Source organism: Cheilinus undulatus, linkage group 10, assembly GCF_018320785.1.
Source record: "Cheilinus undulatus linkage group 10, ASM1832078v1, whole genome shotgun sequence".
Taxonomy (NCBI): Eukaryota; Metazoa; Chordata; class Actinopteri; order Labriformes; family Labridae; genus Cheilinus; species Cheilinus undulatus.
In genome coordinates, this window is record NC_054874.1 from 30715054 (window position 1) to 30739568 (window position 24515).

At 39.4% G+C, this 24515-nt stretch overlaps 3 protein-coding genes across 5 annotated transcripts; 2 read left to right on the plus strand and 1 right to left on the minus strand.

The window, feature by feature from the left end:
- Window positions 1–567: 567 nt before the first annotated feature.
- Window positions 568–5645, minus strand: si:ch211-175m2.5 (uncharacterized protein LOC568697 homolog). Of its 2 annotated transcripts, XM_041797192.1 has the most exons (6): window positions 5578–5645; window positions 5356–5418; window positions 5108–5272; window positions 4923–5022; window positions 1404–1534; window positions 568–1321 (listed from the first exon to the last, which is right to left on the minus strand). In XM_041797192.1, the coding sequence occupies exons 2-6, from the start codon at window positions 5407–5409 to the stop codon at window positions 1031–1033; spliced, it is 741 nt and encodes a 246-aa protein (XP_041653126.1). In that variant the 5' UTR covers window positions 5410–5418; window positions 5578–5645; the 3' UTR covers window positions 568–1030. The 2 variants fall into 2 exon arrangements, with proteins under 2 accessions (XP_041653126.1, XP_041653125.1); XM_041797191.1 differs by having other exon boundaries at window positions 5356–5631.
- A 297-nt stretch (window positions 5646–5942) lies between these two features.
- Window positions 5943–10037, plus strand: polr2g (RNA polymerase II subunit G). Its single transcript, XM_041797193.1, has 8 exons — window positions 5943–6074; window positions 6338–6447; window positions 7550–7709; window positions 8305–8355; window positions 8452–8517; window positions 9147–9218; window positions 9374–9407; window positions 9667–10037. Exons 1-8 carry the CDS (start codon window positions 6063–6065, stop codon window positions 9678–9680), a joined length of 519 nt encoding a protein of 172 aa, XP_041653127.1. The 5' UTR covers window positions 5943–6062; the 3' UTR covers window positions 9681–10037.
- A 150-nt stretch (window positions 10038–10187) lies between these two features.
- eef1g (eukaryotic translation elongation factor 1 gamma) lies at window positions 10188–21879 on the plus strand. 2 transcript variants are annotated; one of them, XM_041797189.1, is made up of 10 exons: window positions 10188–10300; window positions 11151–11309; window positions 11514–11577; window positions 12107–12249; window positions 12418–12561; window positions 14548–14677; window positions 19155–19362; window positions 19985–20157; window positions 20903–21027; window positions 21525–21879. In XM_041797189.1, exons 1-10 carry the CDS (start codon window positions 10289–10291, stop codon window positions 21681–21683), a joined length of 1317 nt encoding a protein of 438 aa, XP_041653123.1. In that variant the 5' UTR covers window positions 10188–10288; the 3' UTR covers window positions 21684–21879. The 2 variants fall into 2 exon arrangements, with proteins under 2 accessions (XP_041653123.1, XP_041653124.1); XM_041797190.1 differs by lacking the exon at window positions 10188–10300 and adding an exon at window positions 10788–10810.
- The last annotated feature ends 2636 nt before the right edge of the window (window positions 21880–24515 follow it).

Below are 24515 nucleotides of genomic sequence, written 5' to 3' on the forward strand. Positions count from 1 at the left end.
TAAGTTGTTTGGTCTATATGGTGTGTAACTAGGAAATAGTGGGTCACCAGGAAAACAGTTTGGGAAACCCTGGTATAGATAATGGAAGGATGCTTGTTTGGAATATTTAGAGAGGTAGTTTTTATGTTGAGCTTGTTAAATTATTCACACTCGTTCTCAGAGACAGCATTTAAAAACATCATAACACAAAGCACTTTCTACAAATAAACTGCACACAAGTATCAGGTTACAAGATATTTTTGATGGCTGCATCACAAACAAAGCCTTCTAAGACAAGCTATCATTTCCCTGCACCAGTGATGTGCATTAACTACACTCCTCTAAGGACTCAAAGGACTTCTAAATGCTCCTGTCACCTATTCAAATTGCTCTGCCAACAATGTTTTAGAAACTGAATGTATCCTTGGCTTTTGTTATGTGCTTTGATTTTTGATTGTTCAGTTTCTGTTTCCATCAAAATATGTAAAAAAAAAAAGGATATATAGAACTGAAGTCCTTTAAATGAACACAATAACAACACAAAATGTAAAATGTCATAGTAAAAAATCAGACCACAGATGGACATAATGATTTGCATAGATTTATATAGTGAACAATAAAACTATATTTGCCCCAACAAAAAGCAAAAAGAAAGGTGCTCAGCTTACAAAATCAAACTCTCCTTTGTGTCTCCTCCATCTAGATAAACACAAAATATTGTTAAGGAAATTTACAAAAATGTGCATTCGATAGTCTAAGTGACAACTGGATTGCTTGAAGTGGAAAGAATATCTTATAGAAAAGAATCATGAACTTGAACTCCTGCAACCATCTTCAGTTTTAATGACAAGATGCAATAGGGTTACTTATTTGCAGCCTCATACCTGAGAACCTGAAATTACATCCAGTGTAACTTATATCAAAAACAATAAGATTGTTTATCTCATGAGACAGCAACAAAAAAAAAAAAGACATAAGCAACCTTTTCCCCACCCTTTGCACACTATGTATGTGTGAAATCAACTATACGGTGATAATCTTTTCCATTAAATTACTCCTTTTTCACTTGCCCTCCATCTTTGTTCTTGTCCCGTGGCATTCTGCCCATGTTATAAAATTCTACGTTCGGCCTCATGTCAGTAAGGTGTGCCATCCGGTTAGACAAGGCAAAGAAAGCAGCAATGGCTGCGATGTCCCAGGCATCCTCGCGGTCAAAGCCCACTTCCTCCAAAGCCTGGAAATGTTGTTCAGTGATGGTGTCACAGCGGCACACAGCCATCGCAAAGTCCAGCATGGCACGCTCTCGAGGAGACAGATCTGCATTCTCATAGTTTACAACAACCTGGGAGAAAGAGTAGAGAAAAATGATCACAGTGAGTGCCAAATGGGTTTGATTCATTATTTAATTTGTATAAAGATGATACCTGATCAGCAAGGGTAGGTCTCTTTGAGTAGATACGGTGCAGTGCACTGTGGGATACCACACAGTAAAGACACTTGTTGTGGATGCTGGTAGCCACTACAATCAGCTCTCTATCTGCCTTAGTTAATCTGCCTGGAGACATAAAACAACAATTTTAATTTTAAAAACACACATTTATATAAGAGGGAAATAAATTGTAAACTGCACCAGAGCAAGCTTTGGTCTAACACACGTTGCAGTTGCAGCGCATTACAAAAACCTTCTGACACAACGACAGGATAGGACAGTTTTATGTTAAATATATGTAAATATATATATATATATGTGTGCTCGCTATCAAATGTTTATTTACTTAATATCTCAGTGGGAATCCTAAGATAAATTCAATAATACTAGATATGTAAAGCAGTGGTTCTCACAGTCAGAGTCCAGGACAGACCAACATCTCTTTAGGAGAAATCATGACCCAAATTCTTAGAAATGTTCAACCACTTAAATGTATTTAATGAAAAATCACACAAGTTTAACCTTAAATAGAAACAAAACATGACTGAACAAAGACAAGGAGAAAAAGAGGACATGTTTAAAAAGCACATCCACAGAAGGACACACATGCGTACATTTTATTTTACTCCATTTTTCCCAAGACAGCATGAAAATGTGTCAATTTCTTCAGGAATTCTCTATAAAAACCTTAAGAAAATCATTTTTGTTATTAAGGAAAAGAAATAAATACCATAAGTTGAAATCTTGAGAAAAAGACTGAAATTGTCATCACAGTAAAAACACAGGGTAAAAATGTATAGATGTACTGTAGTCCACTTAGGGCTTTTGTACATCAAAGACTTCTTGCCACATTTTTTCCTGGCACACATTTGCGACCCAATGGAAACAGCTTTGCGACCCACTACTGGGTCACCATCCACCAATTGAGAACCACTACTGTAAAGATCACTGAACAACCCTTATCAGTATCTGTGAGCACGATTATCAGTGAAACTAGCAGTTTTGTATAAAAATTCATATAAAGTCAGTCCTCTGTTTCATGTGAACAGGTGTGCTTCTGCATGCACACTCACAGGCCACTATATTAGGTACACCTGTTCAATTGCTTATTAACACAAATGGCTAATCAGCTGATCACATGGTAGCAACTCAATGCATCACGGCATGTAGACGTCAAGACAACTTGCTGAAGTTCAAACTGAGCTACAGAACGGGAAAGAAAGGGGATTTCAGTAACTTTGAATGTGGCATGGATGTTGTCACAGACAGGCTGATGTCAGAGGAGAATGGGCAGACTATTCGAGATGACAGAAAGGCAACAGTAAGGTTTGCAGAATATCTCAGATCTCTGAATGCACAGCACGTTGAACCTTGAAGCAGATGGGCTACAGCAGCAGAGGACCACACTTGGTGCCACTCCTGTCAGCTAAGAACAGGAAACTGAGGGTACAATTTGTACGGGCTCCCCAAAATTGGCCATTAGAAGATTGGATAAATGTGGCCTGGTCTGATGAGTCTCAAGTTCAGCAGACACATTCAGATGGTAGGGTCACCATATGGCATAAACAACAAGAAAACATGGATCCATTCTGCCTTGTATCAGCTCAGGCTGAAAGCAGTGAGGTAAGTGTGTGAGGGATATTTTCTTGAAACACTTTGGGCCCCTTAGTATCAATCGAATATCATTTAAATGCCACAGCCTACCTGAGAATTGTTTCTGGCCATATCAAGCCCTTTATGACCACAGTGTACCCATTTTCTGATGCCTTCTTCCAGTAGGATAATGCACCATTCCACACAGCTCAAATCATCACAAACTAGTCTGTTGAACATGACAAAGAGTTCACTGTACTCAAATGACCTTCACAATCAGCAGATCTCAATCCAATAGAGCAGTGGTTCTCAACTGGTCTAGCCTCAGGACCCACCACCACCTCTTGAAGGAGCAATCGCAACCCAAATTCCTGAAGAATTTCAACAACTTGTATTTATTTAACAAAGTTTATATTATAAATGGCATTAAAACACAACTGAACAAAGACACAGAACAAGCATGCAAATACAGAAACCCAAAATGACCTGCATGAATACATTGGATTCTATTAAGTTCTCCATGATAAGGTGTAAATTTTGGTTGTTTTCTTGATATTTTGAGAAATTAGCACATTAGAATAACAAAACCAGTTTTGTCTCTCCCAGAGAAGGAGTTAAATAGAGTAAAATAAAATGAAAGCGACCCACTGAAAACAGCTCTGCGACCCACTTTTTTGTCTCGAGTCCTGAGCAACCAGTTGAGAACCACTGCAATAGAGCACCTTTGGGATGTGGTGGAACGGAAGATTTGCATCATGGATGTGCAAACTGACAAATCTGCAGCAACGGTGTGATGCTATCATGTCAATATAGACCAGAATTTCAGGAATGTTTCCAATACCTTGTTGAACTGGCCTGACCTTGTACTAGCAAGGTGTACCTAAAAAAGTGGCCACAGAATGTATTTCCAGTTGTATTAAACAAACCTGCATATGAAAGTTCAAATGAAGTAGGGCTTGAACAGAAACAGAGGAATGTTGTCTCTAGAGTCTTCTGTCCCAATACTATGGAACAGCAAAGAAAGTAATGAACTTGGTGATGTACGCCCATCTTTCAAACATGTCCTCTGAATGGCAGGATTAAACTACGCCACAGTCTTTAGACTTTAGACAAGGTTTTGGTGGTCTAAGGTGCAGCTATTTTCTACGTACTCAAGACAGGTACATGACAGTTTTGTGCCTGACCACTCTCCATTTTTGACAAACATACCCATGGGTGCTTAAAGGAGTTTATGTTTATTTGCCATTTGAAAACATGAGGTGTAAAATTGACAAAACGTCAAGTAGAAAATGATTGCTAATGAATGACATGTATCATAACAGTTATAATCAGGTAAACATTTGCCAGGTTTTGGTGATCCAATAACCACAGACAGGCTACAGTGTGCAATTTTGACACACTTTGGTCAATGATTAATTTGCTACTTTGGAGTGAGCTGACCGCCTCCTGGCTTCTGTACGATACAATAAAATTGAATGAAATAAATAAACCAATGCAATTCATAAACCTTGTGCAAAGGTTTGCTTCAAACATCAACAAAGCATTGTGGTTATCCAAGTCTGGATAAGACCCTGTCTATTTCACATCCTGATCTCTTTTTCACCAGTTTCTACCTGACTGTATTTACAACAGCTTCAGCCACATTGTTTGATCATAGAGTAAAACAGATTCAACTAAACACCTGAATCCTCACTAAGCACCTGAACCCTGAAATGGGCTTTTAATGGCTCAGCTGTCACAACAAGTCAACACACTGACAGAAATAACTCATAGTGTTGGCAATAAAGTAGTAAACAGTTCAGAGGTCTGAAACATGCTTAGATGGTTTTGCAGTTTAAGGGGCAATACAGCCTGCTCATTCTGGCAGATAGACTTCTGGTCATTTGCTACACACCTAATAAAAAATACCACAAACACACACCTGTCTCTTTGTTCATCAGTTCATTGTAGTATGCGAAGAAGGCTCTGAACTCTCCCGGTCTGTGAGATAAGACTTGAAAGACATTGGGCAAAAAACCTCCCTGTAGGGAAATATAAAGTTAAGCAGATAATAAAACTGAGGAAGGTTTATCTTAAATTTTCAAGAAAGTTGAAAGAACGCCTTACTTTCGACTCAACTTCTTCCATAAGCTCCACTATATCATAAGGAAGGTCTTTTCTGTATGGAACCGGATATCGGCTGATTTTGTCCGGTGGAGGATCACTGGAGAAATTTCTAATCCCCGCGGCTGCCGCCGCCCCGCGAGACCCGCAGCCTGAGCGGAGAGACGCCTGGACGGAGAAGGGGAGAATCACAAGGGTCGTTAAAAAGCAAGACAAGTGAGGGTATTAAAGTGAGTAATTCAACGACTCACAAGCTGCATGAGCACAGTGGGACGAAATAACTTCGAGACCAGGTTACACGCCATGCCAGTCAGCTATCAAAGTAGGAGACAGTTGAAAACAAGCGACCAACAACCGATACTACAGGAAAAATAAGTGTAACCAGTCGTACAAACTTTCATTCATCTGCTATTCTTGCTCATTATTGTATTATAATTCTATATCGACATCACTATGTATTGTATTGCGTTTACTCTTTTCTCGATGTCAAAATTCCCCAGCCTGCGTCGCTGTCAGATGTCAACATTGTAGTCACACAACCCAATCACAGAGCAGTACCGAGTCACGCCTGCTGTACTACTAGTCATCCTAACCGCCAGGGGTCAGACTGTGTTTGCAATGAACCCGGGAAGGTATACGTCTCAGAAATAAAGTTTTAGGGTTTGTTCTTTATACAGTTTAAAGCAGACAATCTTAAAGGATAACTAGTTTTTAACGGGCATTATTGTGGACAATGCAAATCTCTCCCCAAATTAACTAAGAACAGACTTTCTACGTCCTGACAGGCAAAACCCAGGGAGTGTTTAAGCGATTACTCCGAACCTGTGCCCCGGATGTAGTTTGTTCTGCTCATGAGCGAGCGGCAGGTTCTCATCTAATTCACTGAGCAAAATACTTTGGATCATTAATATTATTATTACAGAAACACCTACAGAGAACGGGTTGTATATAAAAAGAAATGTTTTACCATGTAAGTATGTGTATTTTCCTGTGTGTTAGAGTCCACTGTGAACTAGAGTTTTGTTTACTTATTTGTACCATGCATTGCCATTTGGTTAGCGTTGTTAATGTAACTGAACTAAACGTGTTGTATTGTTGTGTATGAAAGCAAAAAGTCTAAAACTTCTGTTGACTTTGAATGGGGTATTGTGGCGCAGCAAAGCTTCACAGAGACTTTATAAAGTAATGTTGCGATAACCAACGTATAACAATGCACATATTTTATGTTCGCAGATTTCTTTAGAGCATGAAATTTTACTTCACCCGAGGTACTTTGGTCCCAATCTGCTCAACACCGTGAAGCAGAAGCTTTTCACAGAGGTGGAAGGAACTTGTACTGGCAAGTGAGTGACTGAAAAACTCCCCCTACAATCACGTCAAGATTTGTGTGAATATATTTCTGAGATTCACTGTAAAGTAGAGGGGATTGATTTAGACTATAGTGACATTGACAAATAAGGCTGACTGTACAATTAAGGTGCGGATCATCTATCGAATCAATAAAGAGATGTATGTAAATATTTTTACAGGGAACCCTCAAGTACTAAATGACAGATGCACCCACTGTGAAAATCGTTTTTTCTTGTTTAAAATATCTATTTAGTTTCAGATACTAATGTTTAGAGAATTTCCCTCTGGGGATCGATAAAGTATTACCTTAACTTTTTATTACTTCTTTGTAATTATTCATCTTTATTTTTAAATGAGTGATGCTAAAGGTTAATGCATGCCTTTCTGTCCCAGAAACAATGTCCTGCACCGATGAGATGCACATCGACTACTGACATGAGTGCATGTCACATTATTTACAGATGGCCTGATTTTGTCTGAAACTGATTTTCATCCATAATTCATGAGCAAAATGTAAAAAATGTGTCAGAAGGGTATCCCTGTTATTTTTCAGAACTCTTTTTGTAAATTGAAGTCATCACCTTTTGAAAGTGATCCATAATAAAACTTGATTTTTTTGTATTGAAAGAATACACATGTCGATGGATTAAATTTGGAAACAAAAAACTGTGAGTTAATAGTCTCTGTAATATATGCTATTAATTTGCATTTGTGTTCTTACACTTAAAGGCATAACATAAACATTTTTTGTTTCAGTGGATAATTACTCACAAGGAAACCCAAAGAAGAAACTGGAGCGCACATGTCATTTTTTGTGCAATTTAATCAGGTGCAGAGGGCTAACATTTAGATGTGCACTGCGTCTTTATCAGAGTCCAAACGCAGTGCGCCTCTGCATCTGATTAAATTGCATAAAAAATGACGTGTGTGCTCCAGTTTCTTCTTTGGATTTGCTTGTGAGAAAGCATCCATTGAAATATCCATGTACGTTGCTGATCCTCTCTGGGAGCACCAGCCTCCACCTGTGGAGGGGCTGAAGCACAAGAGACCCCTTTATAATGTTTGTTTTTTCTTTTGTTTGCGTCTCCTGTTCAGGTATGGCTTTGTGATTGCAGTCACCACTATTGACAACATTGGAGCAGGTGTAATCCAGCCCGGGAGAGGGTTTGTCCTGTATCCAGTCAAGTACAAGGCCATTGTGTTTCGTCCATTTAAAGGGGAGGTGGTGGATGCTGTTGTTACTCAGGTTAACAAGGTGAGAGACATAAAAGCATGAGATATAACATTTACCTTTTGGTCTTTCGCCATACCTCACTGTTAAATTCTGGTTTATACCACGGTTTATTATCTTGTATTGCATTACTTGGTGACACTTACTACATAGTTGTTCTATTATTGCAAACTGTTTTCTTTATGGCGAAACCTCAGGTTCACATTTGTCCAAGTTGAGTGAAAGAAAAAGCCTCTGCTGGGGCAGAGATGGCATTACGATTAGGTTGTACCTCATACATGAAAGCTAGTCCTCCAAGTGGGCGGTCCAGGATCAGTTCCTACCTGTGATTACTTTCCTCTAGGTCGCACCCCTCTCTTTTTCCCTGATTTCTTGTGCTATCCACTGTCCTGTTACCCCAAGTAAAGGCAAAAAATCCCAAAGAAAATCTTAGGAAAAAAAAGAAAAGCATTCTTATTTGAAACATGTTCCTTTTAAATGTAACATTGTAATATCACTATAACAAAGTGACTTGATTGTATTCTCAACTGAATTTTATGATATGCTAAAAATGGAGTGATTCATCTCTGCTAATTCTTGGTGAAATACTGAAATACTACTATTTCTTTGTCTCTTGCAGGTTGGACTGTTCACAGAAATCGGCCCTATGTCTTGCTTCATCTCTCGCCATGTGAGTCAGCTTAACATCTCTGGCTGAATCAGTTGGCTTTAATTTACAGAGTCTCGTTAGGATATTTTCACCATTGAGTATCTTTGTGTTTTGCAGTCCATTCCCTCAGAAATGGAGTTTGACCCCAACTCTAATCCACCTTGCTATAAGACAGTTGATGAGGTAAGTAAAATAAGGGGGGATATTTAATCATTTTTACTTACTTTTAAGCACATGATGTTGAAAATGTAAACTATCATAATTACACTGACAGGTGTTAAAAATTAGGGGTGTTACATCACGATACCAAAGACTATCATGTCTCAGAACAACGATTCGATATTTGCCGATATCGCAAAGTCTGCCACGATTTGATTTCAATTTGATTTGATTTAGAGGCCTGCGATCGATATCAGACGATCTGGTGAACCCATTTACCACAATCTGTTACTTCTCACATAAAGGAAAAAAACACAATATTGATGCTCTCTCGGCTGCTAGCAATTACATGCTATCCGCGCCTAGCGGTGTTGTGATAGGCGGAAACTGTCATAACCAAGCACGTGGGGGGACTTTCAAAATAAAAGGTAAAAATGGCGATTAATATCAATATTTATACTTTCAATCGATTTGACTGAATCATCGCTCAATCGATATATCGATCCAGATCGATGAATCGTTACACCCCTATTAAAAATATTTGTTGGAAAATGTATTAAGACAAAAAATGAGAACATTAAAGATGTCCTACACTTGTCCTCATGAATTTGAGAATTTCGGCATCTAAGAATTATTCCCTCTCTTTTTCCAAGGACATCGTTATCCAACAAGATGACGAGATCCGGTTAAAGATTGTGGGGACAAGAGTGGACAAGAATGACATTGTAAGTGTTTTCTTTCGTCTGTTCTTTGAGCTTTCGTCTTGCTGAAAGAATACTTATTTACAGAAACTAAGGAAAAAACAACATTACACAGTATACTGTATAGAGCAACATTTCATGTTACAGTTAACTGAAAACAGCCTTTCCCCTTTTTTCAGTTTGCCATTGGGTCTCTCATGGATGATTACCTTGGTGAGTACTGCACTGAATATTTTCATGCAAGTGGTAGATCTGTTGGTCAGGCAGACATGCTTTAATACAAGTGCTTTTATTGATTAAAGTGATATCAAATTTTCTTCAAACCAAGGGAGACCTGGTTGAAACTTGTTAATGATATAGCATTATTTGGTTGATGTATGGCATGGTACTACCTTAATAATTTTATATATTTATAATTTTTTTCTTTTATCTTTGATTATCATTAAGCTTGCCTCCTGTACTTTATTTCCAGGTCTTGTGAGCTGATTTGCCCCAGATGGAGCACATTTCTTATGGGACATTTTATCTACACACCAAGTTGATTCTTTGTTTAACTTTATATTGTTCTACACTGATTGATCAGCAATGATGTAAGGAAAAGAGAAGTCCATTCTTCAGCATTTTATGGATATGCTGTACTGCCAGAATTTGTACCGTTTTATTAGAGCTGGCTTCAAAATATGTGGCTAGCAGAATTATTGGCTGAATTAACTGCAAGATTGTATACAATGCAGTATTTGTCATTATTTGTAGTTTAGTTTCTCTCATTTTAAACATGTTTCCATTACAACTATATTGTTTTCTTTTTGTAGGTGATTGACAATAAAACATTTTATTTGTTCTTACAGCTATGTTTCTCCTTTTTGTTTTGCATTGCTAATGTGTTTATATCTCGCGACAGCGCTGATCTTTATGTGAAGAGAAATCGCTCTTTTATGTTCACACAAAGGAAAAGTTTAAAATGTGCCGCGGCGTCACACTTCGGCTTTAGCAGAGAGAAACGTGAACGCGGATATATGACGAGCGCGCACGACATGTGGCCGTAAATACGTCAGTGGTGCGCGCCCTCGTTCTTTCTTTCTCTCGTCCTGAAGATGGCGGCAGGGGTGAGTAAGATGGAGAGATGGCCAGTGGCGGAGCTTTCTTTTAGCTTTAATGGCACAATCCAATAAATATCAGGCCCATCTGTACTGTTGATGCCTTCCTTTATTCATGAACATTACCATCGTTGTTTACCGTAGCTGTCGCGTATGTTATTTGTGGAGAATTTCATTCAGTATCAAATCTAACTAAGGTGAGCTAAGGGTTTCATGACGTTGCATTCACACTGAATGACGCTGCTCTTCTGGCCCAGGCTTGTGCCACGTTACATCAGCTTTTAAAGCCCTGAACACTTAATGTTGATTTGATGCAGAAAATAATCTATCTGAATGTCCTTGTGCAGTTTATACAGTGCTTAGTAAAACCGGTGTTTAGATAAGTGAACAAACTCACGTTAAAGAGTTCGTTGCCGGTATTGTTAGCTAGCATAAGCTAGCATGGGAGCCGAGCTCAGAGACACGTGAATTTAACATCTTTTATGCATGAAGCTGGTCTTTTAGGTATATTTAACCATGGTAAATAGCAGCACTATTTAAACTTTAGTTAGTCTTTCCTTTGTTTTTCTTGTTTAATGTTTTAGCGTCCTGTTAGAGTGTAGCAGCATTTTTTAGGGTCTGAACATTGTTGGACCAAGTCGAGCTCTCATTTACCCTCTAGTGTACAATCCTTTAAAATGTAGAATTGGAGCTGGAAAGTCAACGTATTACCTTTCATGTGATATTTTGAGAACAGCCTTTGGTTTAAAAGAAAAAAAAAAAAACTTGAACTGTAAAAGAAAAATTTTGAGACTTAATTAGAAAAAATGTGTCTTTTTAAAGTAAAGTAAATGCAGGTTTTCTTCCTTCGTCTTCTCAGACTCTGTACACATACCCAGAGAACTGGAGGGCCTTCAAGGCCCAGATTGCAGCCCAGTACAGTGGCGCTCGCCTCAAAGTGGCCAGCAGCCCCCCTGCCTTCACCTTCGGGCAGACGAACCGTACCCCAGCCTTCATCAACAACTTCCCTTTGGGCAAGGTCAGTAAAAGTGAAGAAATTATTAGTAGGGGAATGCTTTATTTGTGCTTGGGCCGTGTAAGCACCTTAACAAAATGTTTACTTAAGAGGATAGGCTTTTACTAGTCTTACAATGTTTCTGTTGTGTCGCATATTTGCAATGCACGTAACTCTTTGATTCCCTGAATTAAAATGTGTAAATTTCTTGAATTCTTCTGTTTGTAGGTCCCTGCCTTCCAGGGGGATGACGGCTTCTGTCTGTCTGAGAGTAATGCCATTGCTCACTACTGTAAGTAGTTCACTTCCATGTCTTAAACATTTACACACTTGACATTTTGGTGTCAAGACATGAAAATATTTGATTGTTAACCGGTAGTTTCAGTAGGTTTGTCAGTCTTGATATTCTTAGTGTATCCCCATAGACAGTTTTTAATATCTTGCGTGATCATGCAAATGCTTGATAAAATGACTGATCATGAACAGTTTTCTTGGTAGCAGAACTTAATATAAAGTATTTTCAAGGAAGATTGCTACTTGTTTGAGCATGTCTGTAGGGCTAAACCTGTGCCCCAGCATGAGCAGTTAAGGAGTCCCTGCGTAGCAAAATGAAATGCAGCCTTTGTTAGATTTACCTGATGGACAAGTTATTGTTTCAAATGTCTATTACACTTTGTTTTCTAACGTGTCTGCACTTGTAAAAATTTCTCAGGCAGACTTGATGCAATAAGTTGTGAATGCATTGGCAGCTGACTTTTTGTGTTCTCTTCAAAAAGAGACCATAAGTGTCTTATTGATTTCTTTCCACTGTTAAATTACAGTGAGCAATGAAGCCCTGCGCGGTGCCACTCCTCAGGCCGCAGCACAGGTGCTGCAGTGGGTGAGCTTTGCTGACTCAGAGATCATCCCTCCAGCCAGCGCATGGGTCTTCCCCACTCTGGGCATCATGCAGTTCAACAAGCAGGTACAGCTCAGTTTTTACTCCTGACATTTATCACAAATCATTTGCCAGATTTGGAGAAAGATGGATACCAGCCCTCAGTATGTAGTCAAGAATTGGCACATGGCTGTGTAGAAGAATTCGTATGCACCATAATCCTACATTGTCATTCTTCTGTGTTGGTCTTTCCAGGCCACAGAGCAGGCAAAGGAGGATGTAAAGAAAGTCCTTGGTGTCCTGAACCAACACCTTAACACCCGCACCTTCCTTGTGGGGGAGAGGGTCAGCCTTGCTGACATCACTGTGGCCTGCTCCATGCTCTGGCTCTACAAACAGGTAAGATTTGCATGAAAGTTTATTCATTAAAAAAATTATGCAAACTAAATAACTTGTAACTGGTCAGACTTGTCCACTGTAATATGAACTTTAGATAAATGGCTGCAAAACTGAAAAAATTAGTGGCAGTGCATCTTGTTCACAGGATGACTTAAAAGGAGCCCTGCATGATCAGACAAGTTCATCTTGTTAGATAGATATTTGCATCTCTCATATACATAATGAACTAAGAAACTCACAAGATATCTGCATTTTGAGTCATTTGAGTTTATAAATTCACCAGGAAACAGCAATGTTTTGGTCCACGCTCTTCTTTATGAAGCTTTCTGTTTCCACACGGTTCAGGTAAAGATTAATACAAAAGGACTTCCAGTTTGCGCCTTTCAAAGTAAAAGTCCGCTTTAGCATTTCTTTGGAGAAACTCTGTTCTATGTACATAATACTTTTATTTTGAAAAGCTCCCTGCACGCTTCCACTATACACTCAATGTAGTCATTTGATGAAGGTTTACTGAGGTAAAACTTTGTAGGAATGACAGAGCTTTGACAGCAGGGAGACAAAACCAACACACAGCAAACTCATGTCAGCAACAACTGCAAGCAGAAAAAACTGCAAGCAGGAGCGCTGCGGAACCGTGACATACTCCGTGACACGGATGAAAACATGGAGGTCTCCTGGTGAGTTTGAGCTGAAATGTACTCAAAATACAGATATGTAGGATATTTAGTGAGTTTTTTAGTTCAATATACATTTGAGACATACAAATATCCAACAAGATTAACTTGTCTGATCATGCAAGGTTCCTTTTAAGAAACGGCGTGAATATGAGAGGGAGTCATTTGTGATCAGAGGAAAAGCTCACTTTACAGTTGGCTGATCAGAGTGCTTTAAGCAGATGAACCCTGTTTGAATAAACAGAATATCCCATGAACTTTAGCATGTGTCAGAGTGCCCTGTCCTGCTCTGCAGGGGTTTATGGGTCTGTGTGCTCACTTCTTTAAAACGTCTTTCATAATGTAAAAAATGATCCATGTGAGGACAACAGTGAGAATGCTAATTTGATTGAACAGACTTCTAAATTTTAAACAGGAGCATATGATCGACACCACAACAGACTGTCGTATAAAGCAGAAAACATCATGTACAGCTATAAAAGGGGTTTTCTGACTCTACAAAAAACGTATTTGTTTGTGGCCAAGTAAGTCATCCTTTCAAAAAGACTGGTCACTCCTCAAAGGTTCATGTGAATACAGAGGAAACATATGATTAGCCAGTTAAGCAGTTAAATTTGGATGTCTTTATTAAATGAACTAGGCTAACTTGTAATAAATTTTATCAGCTGAGGCCCATAACTTGTCAGATGCTCCGTCAAAGCTGTAATATAGCCACCTGCCACTAGTAGCCAGTGTAGTTGTCCTTGCTAACTAATGCCTAGCTGCCACAGTGCTCTTACATCCAACATAAACTACTCTAGAATCCCTTAGGAACAGTGTGGTTTAGCAATATTTCAATTTAGAAAATGGCACTGAAGCTTCTGTCGTTATACTCTTATACAACCAAAATACTGTGTGAGCTCAGCAATCTGAATGTTAACCTGCAAAGAGGATCCAATGCCTGCACTGCCAACAATGGCCACATTGCACAAATCAACTTAACAGATTCATTGTGATGTTGTTTGATGTTTCAGTGTGAAGTTGGTTTACAGAATGATTTGTGACTTTACATTAGTCTGCCAAACTGACTTATATTTAGCTTTTAATCTAATGGGAAGTTATACACCTGGGAACATCACTAGGGAATACTCACAGGATCAGGTGCAGCTTCAACCTCTCAGACTTGGTGTGAATTTGAGTCTTAAATTTGTCCTAGGTGGTTAACATGTTTGAGGTAAAGTTGACTTTTAGTCCCAGCTGATGCATTCTGCTTCTGATGTTTGATTTGAGTCAATGCTCTCCAGGAAGCCTTCACATCTTTGTTTGCCTTTAGGTCCTTGAGCCTTCTTTCCGTCAGCCTTACCCCAACGTGACTCGCTGGTTTACCACCTGTGTCAACCAGCCGCAGTTCAAGGCAATTCTTGGAGATGTCAAGTTGTGTGAAAAGATGGCCCAGTTTGATGGTGAGTTTAACAAATTTAATGATGCCCTGTATTGTAAAGAAGGAGCTAAGATGCATTATGTTAGCGAATGCTGATTAGTACTGTTGCTCGTGGGTACTAATAAAATTCTCAACAGTTAAAAAATTATGAGTGTGGGCATGGAGAAAAATATTGGTTTAATTAGCATGAGGGATGGGAATCACTAGTGGCCCCACAATACAATATTATCACGATACTTGGGTCACGATTCAATATTGTGATTTTAAACATTTTGCAATACAGTGAGTATTGCGATACCATATATTGCAATCAACACCATTTTTTCAACTGTTTAGCTGATTTATTAGTCTTTCCCTCGTTTGTCGTATTACCCTGGTTTTTTTATTTTCATGTAGCACTTCTTGCAAACCTAATGTGTCATGTCCATCTCATTCATGCCCTGCCTGCATTCCTAATGTCCTTCCCCTGGTGCCACCATGTTTGATTTGATAACTTTCTCCTGCTCTATGACTGTCACCTCTGCCAACCTCACTGGACAAAAAAATGTCCAAACAATTGATTTTATGTTTCCATTATCATAGACTTCAGTTCATATTAGCAGTTAATTTGAAAAAATCGATACTTGGTAGATGATACAATATATCACCAGACAAAGTACTCTGCTGTGTCGATTTTTTTCTCCCACCGCTAGTTAGAACCTAGTTGTCCCCCTGTCATTGGGCAAGGCAGTGTCCAATCATGGCACGCAGTCTTAATCTGATGGGGGCAGAGAAACTTGACACCATATTCATCCCAGTCGACTCTTTGTCAGTGAGGAAAAGGCTGGTTCATGCTATGGAGACAAACTATACACAAGAAAGATCTAAGTTTTCAATATATCAGATGTTGTAGGTTAAACTTTGGAAGAATTGCACAGCAGCCCTTTTGTACAGCCTCTGTCAAAAAAGTTCATGACAATGAAGCTGTAATATAAACTTAAAACAAGAAGTAAAGCAATTTGTGTTTTGTACATTATTTCTTTGTTGTAACAATGCATCTTGGTAATAAATCTTACACCGTTGGAAAGCCTGTTTGTTACCCTTTTAAATGATGGCACATTTGTAAGGATCATGCATTTGTGGGATGAGCAGCAGAGCTGAGTATGTGGGTTGCACCCATGAAAAATGTGCCAAATCTTCTCTGCCAATGCCACACAGCTGATTCTGCCATTGACTCTTGTTTAACAAACAGGAGCCTCAATAGCGTGTGGAAGCACCATACACAGCCTCAACAGCCTAGCTCCTCCTCCTCCTCCTCATGCCGGTCACCAGCCTGGTCACACACTGCTGTGGGATGGCATCCCTTTCTTCAATCAGCATTTATCGCAAGTCAGCCAACGTGGTTGTGTTGGTCACTCTGGCACGAACAGCACACCCAAGCTGATCCCACAAGTGTTCAATGGGGTTAAGGTCAGGTCTGCTGGCAGGCCATTCCATCCTCTCCACTCCCAAATTCTGGAGGTAGTCTCTGATAAACCCTGCTCTATGGGGGCGAGTGTTGTCATCTTGGAGGATAGAGTTCTTGTTGACAGGGTGAAAAAACGGTATTCCTAGGGTGTTGTCTTCTTGGGACGCCCACTTTGCGGCCTGTCTCTGACATTCCCCGTTAAATGGAACTTGGCCTTCAGTTTGGAGAAGGTACTAGGGTTCACTCCAAACAATGCCACAACTTGGTTTTGCAGAGCACCAGCTTTAAGTTGCCCAGCTGACGGGCCATATCCAGATCAGTCAAATGTGGCATGCCGATTCTTGAAGAAGACATCTACTGACCACTGTAGCAAGGCCCATGCTCACAGGTGCTGCACCTGGGGGTACCAGAAGCTCAAAACAAGTAAATAGCAACAGCAAAATAAACTGTTTGGCATTGGCAGAGAAGATCTGGCACATTTTTCATGGGTGCAACCCACATACTCAGCTCTGCTGCTCATCCCACAAATGCATGATCCTTACAAATGTGGCATCATTTGAAAGGGTAACAAACAGGCTTTCCAACGGTATAAGATTTATTACCAAGAAGCATTGTTACAACAAAGAAATAATGTACCAAACACAAATTGCTTTACTTCTTGTTTTAAGTTAGAACGAATTTTGGTGAAATTGTATAATGACTTAGTAATTTTGTCCAGGTGTCTTTTGTACTCTTTATTGTTCAAACAGTAGTTTCTAGTTATGTCTTTTGTAAAAGCTGACATATGAAAGTCAGTATCTATGAATTGAGGTAATGTGAGCGTTAATATAATGACTGAAGCATTAGTGATGGAGTTTTCTTTTCCAACTGTTTTTCCTCACATTTCTGAGCTGCTGAGTTTTCATGCTTGATCTCAATTTTTTTGCTTTGGTTCATTATATCTGCTGGGGCACTGCGTATGTGTTGGGGTCTTTTTTTTTTTCTTTTTCCCACGATAAAGTGAAGTCTGAAAGAAGTCCACACCTATGGATTTGTGAGCTTCAGAGGGAAAGGAGTTATGTGTACAACTGTGGTTGGTCTTTGAAGTATTTGTCCCCTCTTCAGTTAATAACTTGCGAGTGTCTGTGGATCATTGGTTAAGTCCATCATCCCTCAACTGGAATCCCAGGATTTCAATCCCCATCTCCTGAAGTCTCTTGTCAAAGTATTATTGGGAAAGATGCTGAACCCTAAATTGCTTCCACTGCTTTTTAGTGATGTATAGGTGGGGTTGACAATACTGATGGACACTTTACATTGCGGCCTCTGTCATTAGTTTGTGGGCAAATGTGACCAAGTGTAAAAGCACTTTGGATAGTTGGATGACTAAAAATGTGCTATATACAATTTGCCTAAGTTGGAGACAAACGGGGTTTAAACATAGACTGTAAAAAAATTGAACAAAACTTGTGTAATGTCAGCTACTTAATTACAATAGGCGGACATGAACAGATTTTGAAGCCAATCCGCGGCAGCTTCCGTATTGAAATGGCTGTCTAAACTAAATTTTGGATCAACCTAATGGCAGACAAGAGCCTGCCCATTGAGCTTGACTTCCTGTCGGCTCACCGAAGCCTGCCTTCTGGTTGACAGATGGGTAGTGTCTGCCTGTCAAGCTGTCAATCAAATGAGACATACCAGTCGGTGCATAGTGAGGTTTTAGTGATGCATAATCCTGCTCTCTAGCACTTTAGTGATAAGTGCTCTGAACTCTTCAGTATCTTTGGTTTTCGCTGATTGATAAGTTACTTGGAGTTTCACTGGTCTGTTTCTTTATGATTATGCCTTTACACCTACTACGTACCAGTGTTTTTGTTCCATGTCAGGTGAATTAGCTCAATCGCAAGCCACAGTGGCGGGTTGGTTAATCAAAATCTCAGAACAAAGTGATTTTAAGAGACTTCTGCCTCTCCCACTATAAAACAGAACCAGGCAGCCATGGCCATAGTGCTCTACCTCATGTCAGAGTACAGGCTGTGTTGGAACGGATTAGCCTGGTGCAAGTTAAACTCATGAGGAATTAACATCTCTACTTGCTGAAGGTGTGTAGAACCAATGAACTGCTTGTCTTAAGTTGAGGATGATTAAAAGGAGCGAACTCTCTGTACTGCTAACCCCAGTGTATGCTACCTGGTGATTGGACTTGCTCAAGTCGTATCAAAAGTCCCCACTTCTCATTTTGATGAAAGACCTTTATAATGAAATGGCAGTAAGAGGAAATGGTCATTTTAGCAGTTACTTATAGCAACTTAGAGAAATGAAACTTCAAATCACAGATGACACAATGTGCAGGTTCAGTGTGGCACCTAGACAAACTCTCAGGTTGTGACATTTGTTTTAAGGTAGAAGAGAATGTCTTCATGCAGGTTGTTGTGGTTTTGGCAGCCTAAAGGACGAGGCATCCCAAAGTGGATATTAGTGTTTTATTTTTTAAACTTTATTTCATATACTTAGAGATTTTTTCATGGCCACATTTGGCCTGGGGGCTAACAATTCTTGTTGCACAACACACTTAAAAAACAATGTTTTTATTGCTCTATTGGGACTTAAAGTGGCAATAAATGGGACCAAACTTTCAGGTAGCTTTTGGGTTACATGCAGTGATGGTGACAACTGCACTTGCTGTAATCTGGTACTCTCTCAGACTTTCATATTGGTACTTTCCTCCAATTTGTTTACAGGATGCAGCCAATTTTTAAGATGAGTCATAAAAGTCTTGTATGCCAGATTTTAGGGTTAATGTTATGCTCACTCTACAAGAAATTAAAAAATGCTGGCCTGGGTAAAGTTCTTTGGCTGGCACATGGTATAATTGCACAAGAACTAGATTTATTTTGACAAACCCTGAATTAAAGGGACAGATCCCCCTGTAAATGTCAAATGGCTTGTAATATTTCACTGACTTTTTTGTAAAGTTCTAGCCAGGGTGGTTTTAGAGAGTGCAAACTCAAAGTGAAATAATGGAACATTTAATCAAAAACATGTCTTCCATTGTTTTTTTCTGTTCATCCAGCCAAGAAGTTTGCTGAGATGCAGCCCAAGAAAGAGGCCCCTGCTAAGAAAGAGAAGGGAGGAAAGGAGGCAGCCAAGCCCCAGGAGAAGAAAGAAAAGAAGAAGGAAGAGAAGAAGCCCGCCGCTGAAGAGGAGGAGATGGACGACTGTGATGCTGCTCTGGCTGCAGAACCTAAAGCCAAGGACCCCTTTGCACACCTTCCAAAGAGGTACAAGGCCTTTCACGCTTTGCCTGAATTGTTTGATTTGGGCCTAAACATACTCAACGGACATGAACAGTGGCTGGTAAGAAGCCTTGTGAGATCCAAAAATGTGAAAGGTTTGGACTTTACAGCAATAGTAATGTGGAGTCCTCCAGTGTAAGATACAAAATCTCCAGATGTGCTGGGCCATAACCAAACGTCCCCTGTCATTGGGCAAGGCAGTGTCCAATCATGGCACGCAGTCTTAATCTGACAGGGGCAGAGAAATTTGAGGCCATATTCATCCCAGTCATCTCTGTTTCAGTGAGGAAAAGGCTGGTTCATGCTATGGACACAAACCAGAAAACAACTGAATGGTTTAGGTTGTACAATGTGTCAGATGCTTTAGTTACACTTCAGTTGAACAACCATAAATCTGTCTTTAAGCTTATGTTGGCAGGCAAACAGCAATCATGCCTGTTTGAAATACTAACCTGGAAAACAGGTGACATGCCAGATACTTGGACTGTCGTTCATCTGAGCATAAAGGTGTCAAGTCACTTTGACACTGACCTAATTTCTGCATATTTTCTTCTCTTGGTCTAAAGCAGTTACGTGACCTAATCTGTCTCTAATTTTTTCATTTTAGCACATTTGTCATGGACGAGTTTAAGAGGAAGTATTCCAACGAGGACACATTGACAGTAGCCATTCCCCACTTCTGGGAGCACTTTGACCGTGAGGGGTACTCTATCTGGTATGGCCTGTACAAATACCCTGAGGAGCTCACTCTTACCTTCAAGAGCTGCAACCTTATCACAGGTAAGAGCTAACGGCCAGCCTCTTTGCCAAAGAACGTTTAACCCAGGAAAATATGTGAGGGGGCAGTAGTGAATGTTTTGGTTTTCATCCCTAAAAAAAATGTAGTGATAGATATTTGACTGACTTAACTTTTGGCCTTGGAAGTAGACTGGACCCTTATGAGCAACTGTCTGCCTTGTGTGACGCATACTAGTTTCTCATCAGTTTGATTTGTAATTACTCAAATTTCAGTTTTGCACAGTTAATTCAATTTAGATAATCTTCTGAGAAAATATAACTGGTTATGTATAGTCTCGGGTAAAATTACATTTTGGAAATGGCAGCTGCCACTCAAATATAGAAAGGGCCTCTTGATAATGAAGAAGAGGTCCCCCTCTTTTTTTTTTTTTTTTTTTAAGACAACAGCTGGTCCCCGGTCATTGGGCAAGGCAGTGTCCAATCATGGCACGCAGTCTTAATCTGACAGGGGCAGAGAAATTTGAGACCATATTCATCCCAGTCATCTCTGTTTTAGTGAGCTAAAGGCTGGTTCATCTATGGTTACAGTAAAAAAAAAGGTTATGGTACTGGAATGTTTCACTACAAGACTACGATGGAATTTTTTAGTTAGATAGTTCCTTTCCTATTTCTGCAAAGGGGGAGTCTACATGTTGAATAGTCCTAAATGCTAACCACATGCATTTTGTGTTCTGAGTTGTTTATTTTTAAAAAAGCAGCATGTTTCAACCCTGGACATTGTTCACAGGTATGTTCCAGCGCCTGGATAAACTGAGAAAGAACGCCTTCGCCAGTGTCATCTTGTTTGGCACTAACAACGACAGCAGCATCTCTGGCATCTGGATCTTTAGGGGTCAGGATTTGGCCTTCACGGTGAGTATTCAAACTGGAAAAACTCCCTCTCTACAGGGTTTTAACCGTATGAATGTAACCTGTTTAAAAAATTATATCATATTGTTGCCAATTCATCATCCATTTAATTTTTTCATTGATAAAGCCCTAAGGAAGTGGCTCTCCACAGGATTTTCGTACCAAAAGACTTCTATATTAACTTTTAAGTGCTTTATCATGATTTCACTTAATATTTGCAAATCTAATTTGGCATTACCTTCGGAGCAGACAAAGGCTCACCCTGAAGATCTTTGGCACCCACCTAGGGGGTCCTGGACCCCAGGTTGGGAACCACTGTTAGATGATGAACAAAATTAGTAGGACATTGTTTGGGTTTAAAGGTCTCTTATAATATTAGCCATTTAAGTTGATCACGGTATTGCCAATCATAACTGTTGTGGAGCCTCTTCAGATTATTTTTTGTATCAACTTGAATTTTACTTGAGTGATAAACACCTTATTTGTTTTTCTGCTTCCAGCTGTGTCCAGACTGGCAAATTGACTACGAGTCATATGACTGGCGCAAGCTGGATCCAGACAGTGAGGAGTGCAAGACCATGGTGAAGGAGTACTTTGCCTGGGAGGGAGACTTCAAGCATGTGGGTAAATGTTTCAACCAGGGCAAGATCTTCAAGTGAGAGGACCCGGGGACATTCGGCGCAAGCACCCTGCGCTTCTGCTTACCAGCACTTCAACATAAGGACTTTCAGCCACCTCGTGCTTACTGCAACAATGACTCAGAATGGCAGTGTTTGAAGACAAGGTTTTGTCTCATGGCCCCAAACTGTTTTTTTTGTCTTTGACCTGCGAAATAAAGCGTTTTCCATAATGCCATCCAAAGGATGTGATGTTTTTCAAATGTTTTGTTCTTAAGCTCGTAATACAAGTAGTAAAATTACCATTAGAAACAGTTTAGTTAACGTTAAGTATCATTTGGGTTCCCCAAAAAAGGCCTAAGAAAATGTTTACTGTAATAAATTTCACACAAATAAAAGGCTGGTAGAGTGATGAAGATGTGTAAAATCTTTGTGTGGGCCCTGCAGTCCAAAGTAATTCCAACCTTTTTACAGTTAAACAGGCTATTGAAACACTCATATGATGAGGTACACATGGACCACACCCAATGCTGATGTTGGGTGGGGCTGGAAATGTGATGCAGTTAGGACTTAAACCAGAAGGGGTCAGTAAAAGTGCTCATCAGTATGTATGAGGTGAATCATTCAGGGACCATTTTACTCAAACTGTTATTTGTATTTTTAGCCTCTCAAATAGTACTGTTACAATAAAGAACATAAACCCTGATGTGATGCTAGTAAAAACAAGTGGCATCAACTGTTAATGCCACAGCCATTATACAAGTACAAGGTGCTCCATACTGAGAACTTGTGAAATTGTTGGAATATTCTTGAGCATAGTCAACATAGCACAAATACATTTGCATTTGCTCTCTCTTATGGCAGCTATTGGTGTAGACCAGTGGTTCTCAACTGGTCCAGTGATGGGACCCACCATCATTTCCACAAGTTTAAATCATGACCCAAATTTCCAAAACTACTAAAATGTATTTAAAAAAAAGGGTGAACTTTGGACTTAAAATGGAACAAAACATGACTGAAAAAAATGTACTTTATTTTTTTTCCTCTGCTCGCCTTTTAAACAAATTCAGGTCTCCAGAAATGTAGACATATAAAAACAAAGGCTCTTTAAAACACTTATGTTCAAGATAACATAAATATATCAGGATCTTAAGAAAATTACCAGAATTTGCTCCTTGTCCTGCAAAAAAGAGAAAAACAAAATGTGTGGGTTCACGTCTGCATGTATGAAAACAGCCAGTGACCCAATATTGGGTCCCGACCCACCAGTTGAAAAACACCAAACCCCCTGATTGGACACCCAGTCAGAGTACATGTCATAAAGAGCATAAGAACTGCTCTACTTGAATTTCTATTATTCCATTTTTAATTGCCGTAATGTTTGCTGTTTGTGTTGCAATGTTCAGTCTACATGGTTGTCCAGTTAATACCAAACTGTCCTTAACAAGGGCATCAATAGCCAGCTACGCCCTAGGAGAAAAGCGCTGCTCAAAGTTTCAGACAATTACAGGGAGATTTGTCCTTGCCACTGTAGCTTTGTTAAATGTTGCTTAGTGTTGAGGTCATGGTGGATTAATGGTTGGTCTTTATAAATAATATGGAATAGATCCACCCTCTTTAAGTGTCTTTTGATAACATTGTTTATGAATTGATGGGTTGGCTGATGAAATTTTATTTTTTATAAAGAGGAAATATTGCTACTTTTAGTAACATTTGTATTGAAGAATAGGTTGTTTAGGTTGGAGCAGTTGTTTTAGACTGCTGCCGGGACAGTTGACAGTATTTTTGCTGCTATTGCAGAGCTCCTTCATTCCTGCAGAGGGCAACCAAAGACCTGTAGTTATAAAATTGCTGTTGTAGCTGAATGGAGTCCCTCCAACAGAGCGAGAAAATGACTGGGCTGAACTCTGTGGTTTGCTCAGTCTAGGACAAGAATGTTGTCTGCTTTTAACTATGGGTTTTTTGTTTTGATGTCGTTTGTGCTTCCCTGAGGGGAGGAAGCCTGAAAGAAATCTTTGTAACGAACTCAGATGCCCCATAAAATGTCATCTGAGGCCAAGAGACTATTTACAAAAAATAATTACTTCTTAGTTTCAACAAGTTTGATACTGTTCAACTTTGTCGTACAAAACGGACCAAAAACATGTCTTAATCCTCATTACGTGTTAAATTTTTTGTTTAAAAGTTTGTCTTTGATGGAAGGAAATACTTTCTGCAGATTATTTATCAGTCCAAAACTGATTTGCCTTTGAACTCCTGTTACTCAACTTGCTTGTAAAATAAATACTGTTCATATTTATACCCTTTAGAAATACAAGTAATTCATGTCAGTGGTAGTGTTTTGTTTGGTTTGACCACACCCTAATCAAATGCAGAAATGGCATGATGTGTCAGTACCTACTTCTGCAAGTTGGCTTTACCAAAGAAGAAATGATTTCCTAAAGAGGAATAGAAAATTTTCTGTATTTATTTTAATCCTCCTTAGGCTTACATCTCCACCCAGCACTTTTCTTTCCCTCCTTTCTGATTGTCTGAGGATATTTCTGAAATGTATTTGTTGTTTCTTTCATGCCTGAAAGACTGAACAGTAAACTCTGATAGCAAAGTTTCAGACACACCCATTAGTATTAGTTTGTACAAACACTTTTCAGCATGTTGTTGTTGACTGTTTCCACACCTGCAGTCTGGTTTATCCTTTCACTTCTGCTGTAACTGATTTCTTTGTTCGCTGCCTCTTTGTTTGTTCTATGTACAGTAGCTGCAGGTAAAAAAAAAAAGAGCACCTGGAACTGCCCCTATTATGAGTTCAGTTTAGGTAAATGGTGAAATGACATCCTTCTGGTCTGTAACACATTTATCACACACTTTAATACG